Source organism: Nanorana parkeri, unplaced genomic scaffold (genome assembly GCF_000935625.1).
Source record: "Nanorana parkeri isolate BGI_ZX_2015 unplaced genomic scaffold, ASM93562v1 scaffold360, whole genome shotgun sequence".
In the NCBI taxonomy this organism is placed as follows: domain Eukaryota; kingdom Metazoa; phylum Chordata; class Amphibia; order Anura; family Dicroglossidae; genus Nanorana; species Nanorana parkeri.
This window is the reverse complement of record NW_017306628.1, coordinates 434,149-437,468: the sequence shown is the minus strand read 5'-3', so window position 1 is coordinate 437,468 and position 3,320 is coordinate 434,149. Positions and strand designations below refer to the sequence as shown.

The 3,320-nt window shown below is 43.7% G+C and overlaps 1 protein-coding gene across 1 annotated transcript in view; it reads right to left on the bottom strand.

Annotated features, from left to right (window-relative positions):
• Nucleotides 1-3,320, bottom strand: part of UFL1 (UFM1 specific ligase 1) — a 51,600-nt gene that overhangs the window by 15,838 nt on the left and 32,442 nt on the right. Inside the window, exon 14 of the mRNA XM_018558809.1 lies at nucleotides 1,679-1,845. Within this exon, the coding sequence (XP_018414311.1) occupies nucleotides 1,679-1,845 (167 nt within the window). The remainder of the gene's footprint in view (nucleotides 1-1,678; nucleotides 1,846-3,320) is intronic.

Genomic DNA, 3,320 nt, shown 5'->3' with positions numbered 1-3,320 from the left:
AAGCCGCGGCGCCGCCAGCCTGCGGGGAGAGCCGCGACCGGTGGGCCGGAGCCCCCGGTCAGGAGCCCCCCCTGGGACGAATCCCATAGGCGTCAGGGAGGACCACCCGTCGCAGCCGACCCACCGTAGCAGAGTCTGCATGCGCTCGTCGGTCACCCAGGGGAGACTACAAGAATCTACAGTCATCCAGCCTGTCGCCCTGGGGACACTTGCTAGAAGAAAAATCAAGTCAAACGGAAGAAAGGAAAAAAATTCTCCAGAGAAAATTTTTTAGCTCCTTACCGCTTGACGCTAGGCAAAAAACTGGAGACTTGTCAGCAGGTGGGGGGTTTGGCCACCGGCAGGGGCCGCCCCTAGGCTGTAATTGGTCTTTAGTTTTGTGCCTAGCGTCCTTCTCCTGCAGGTGGCGATATTATCCTACCATTCAGGATCTACGATCTGTTGCCAGTGTCCTTCAATGAACGGGAGAGAAATATAGATTATTTCAGAATAAATCTGCATGCACATTTTTTTGTAGTATTTGCACTGCACAGGAATGCAGTACCACATGTTCCAATACGGGCGATCACACTGAGGGTGGGAAGCACGTTTGGGGTGCCACTGAAATGAATGGCACCACAACCCACATCCTGCTGCAGAATTTGTCAGGCTGAAAGGAAAAATTACTTTTTCCAACTTTTTTTTTTTTGAATAGTTGTATGTATTATATTACATTTTAATTAGTTTCATGGATTTAAAATAATAGTTTAGAGTTAGCCATAAATATTGACCCAACTACTGTGGCACCTGCGGCAATACCTGACATGTGTATCGCAATCGTCGTTTTCGCATGTAAGCGCACCTGACGTGTTTTTATTAGTATGCACGCATTCGCAGGGGACTTTTTTGGGCATTTTTTATTTTATTTAACTTTATTTTTTTTAAACTTTTTTTATAACTTCATTGCTATCACATGGGGGGCTCACAAGCCCCCTATGTGACAGCACATTTGAGGTGACCGGTTCTCTTCAAGGTGACAGAGGTCTTTTAGACCCCTAGTGTCACCTTTCCACTTCACTGGGGAATGACAGTTGCTTGCTGAGGCAGCAGAATGTAAACACAGCATGCAGTGGCTGGGAGCAATAGCCAGCCTATTACACCCGCCCATTGACTGTTGTCAATCAGCAGAGGAGGGACCAAAGGAGAAAGTTCTGCTTCAGGTTTTCCTCTGCTGATTGACAGCAGGCAGTGGGCGGGTGTAATAGCCAGCCTGCTATTGCATTTCAAAATAGCCAATAGCAGGCTGGTTACTTCTCCCAGCTGCTTGATGGAAGATTTGATGCCGGCTTTTTACCGCCGACAGAAGAGGGGGCACGGGGGGAGCATTGGGATCTACGGTGGGGGCACGGGAAGCAGCGGATCCATGGCAGGTTCATGGGCAACAGCTGAGCCACAGAGGAGCATGGGAAGCAGCAGATCCACGGCGGAGGCATGGGAAGCAGCAGATCCACGGCGGAGGCATGGGAAGCATCAGATCCTTTGTGGATTCACAGGCACAGATGAGCAGGTGCAGTGCTCAGTGTCCTCCACGGGATGGAGGAGAACATCGGTACAGAGCAGCGGCAGCAACTAATAGAAAATCAACATGTTTTTCCAGACTTTGGACAGCTGTGTACTAAGTGATGATAAAGACCCTGACCTGAAAAAAGCTTGATTCCCTTTTCAAACAAACGAATATTGGTATAAAGATTGGAAACTTCTTCTTGAAAGTCTTTCATAGTTTGCTTTCTGCTTGCCCCCGATGCTTGTGAAGTTGAGGACATGAATACTGAACGTACCACCTCCTGATAACTTTTGGTTAGGGGTCTACAAAAAAAAAAAATCAAGCAAACTTTATTTGTCAAAGATATTGAATGCTACACAGCTCACATATTGATTATATTGGATTAACAGTAACAAAAAAAAGAAAAGGCCTCAACTTTCAGTTATCTGAGGTATTCAAAGCGCAGGCTATTTAATCATGTTTAGTCAAATATCACCCAGTTCAAACTGCTGAATGCCAAATATTTTTATGATGTATGGCTCAATAATACGGCAGCATGGGTATTTCTGAAAATATTTATTTGTTCTACAAGCTGTAACGATTGGCCCCGTGTAAACATACTTGCAGGGAGGAAAGAAAAGGTGTCCCTCTAGAGATACCTCCATTATGAGACCGATAGCTAGCAAACAATCATGCGCTGGCTATCATTCTCATAATGGAGGTATCTCTATAGAGAGAAGTTCTCTGCTTCTCCTTTCCTCATCATTTAGGATTTGTTTAAGGTCCAGTCCTGAGTACCTTACCAAAACATTTAAAATAATAAAAAGACAGTAGGCAAATCCCAACAAAGGTAAATAACATGGTGGAAACCGATGGTGACCTCAAATGCTTCCCCCGGGTCCTTTAAAATGTATTCCCACTTTTACAACCAATTTGGGAGAACACCTAATTTGTATGTTACATGTTCCCATTTGCAGAGCATAAATTAAAAAGAAATATATTTAAAAATTACAACTTACCTTTTTTCTGGAAACATCAGGACTGGCTGAAGGAGCTGGGGGAAGGGGAGTTTGTTTCAAATATTTAACCCTGTATGTACTGTGCTGGCAGATTTCTTTATCACGCGTAATCTAGATAAGCAGGACTGTCTGTTCTAAAAAAGGGTTATAGAACTCAAGGCATTGTATGGTAATGCACCTTTAAAAAAACTGTCCCTGCATCTGTCCCCTTATCTGCCCACTACCACTAGAAGCTGGCCGCAGCGTCCTATAAATAAAACAGGTAGAAAGGTAAGAAATATTTACATTTTTGGGGGTATGCTGTGTGAATAGGAACATATAACATAGTGGGGGTTTCCCAAATTTCACTGTAAAATTGGAAATACACTTTAGAATATACCAGTAGTGACAACCATGGTAATTTTCTTCCAAATGACCGGGCATCCCCAGCAATAGGCCACTTCATTTTACAACTATTGCCATCTACCACTCCTCAATATCTGTCAGCAAGGCCCGCACTCATATATAGGGGGCAGTGTTAAAGTTCAGGAAGTGGGAGGGGATGGGCCAAACCTAGTGAAAGAAAAATAAATATTCATTCAGGCACCTATAAAGTTTAGCTGCTGTTTTATTATTTTGGATGTTAAAGGATTTGGGATGTTACAAGATAGGGGCTCGTTTGATTTGAAGTTTGAATACTTCAGCTCTAATGCTTGTATATGCCTTATGGACCAGATCAATGTTTAGATTTCTGCTATGGGCCTGTTTATTCAGTCATAACTTTGTCATTAACTAAAATA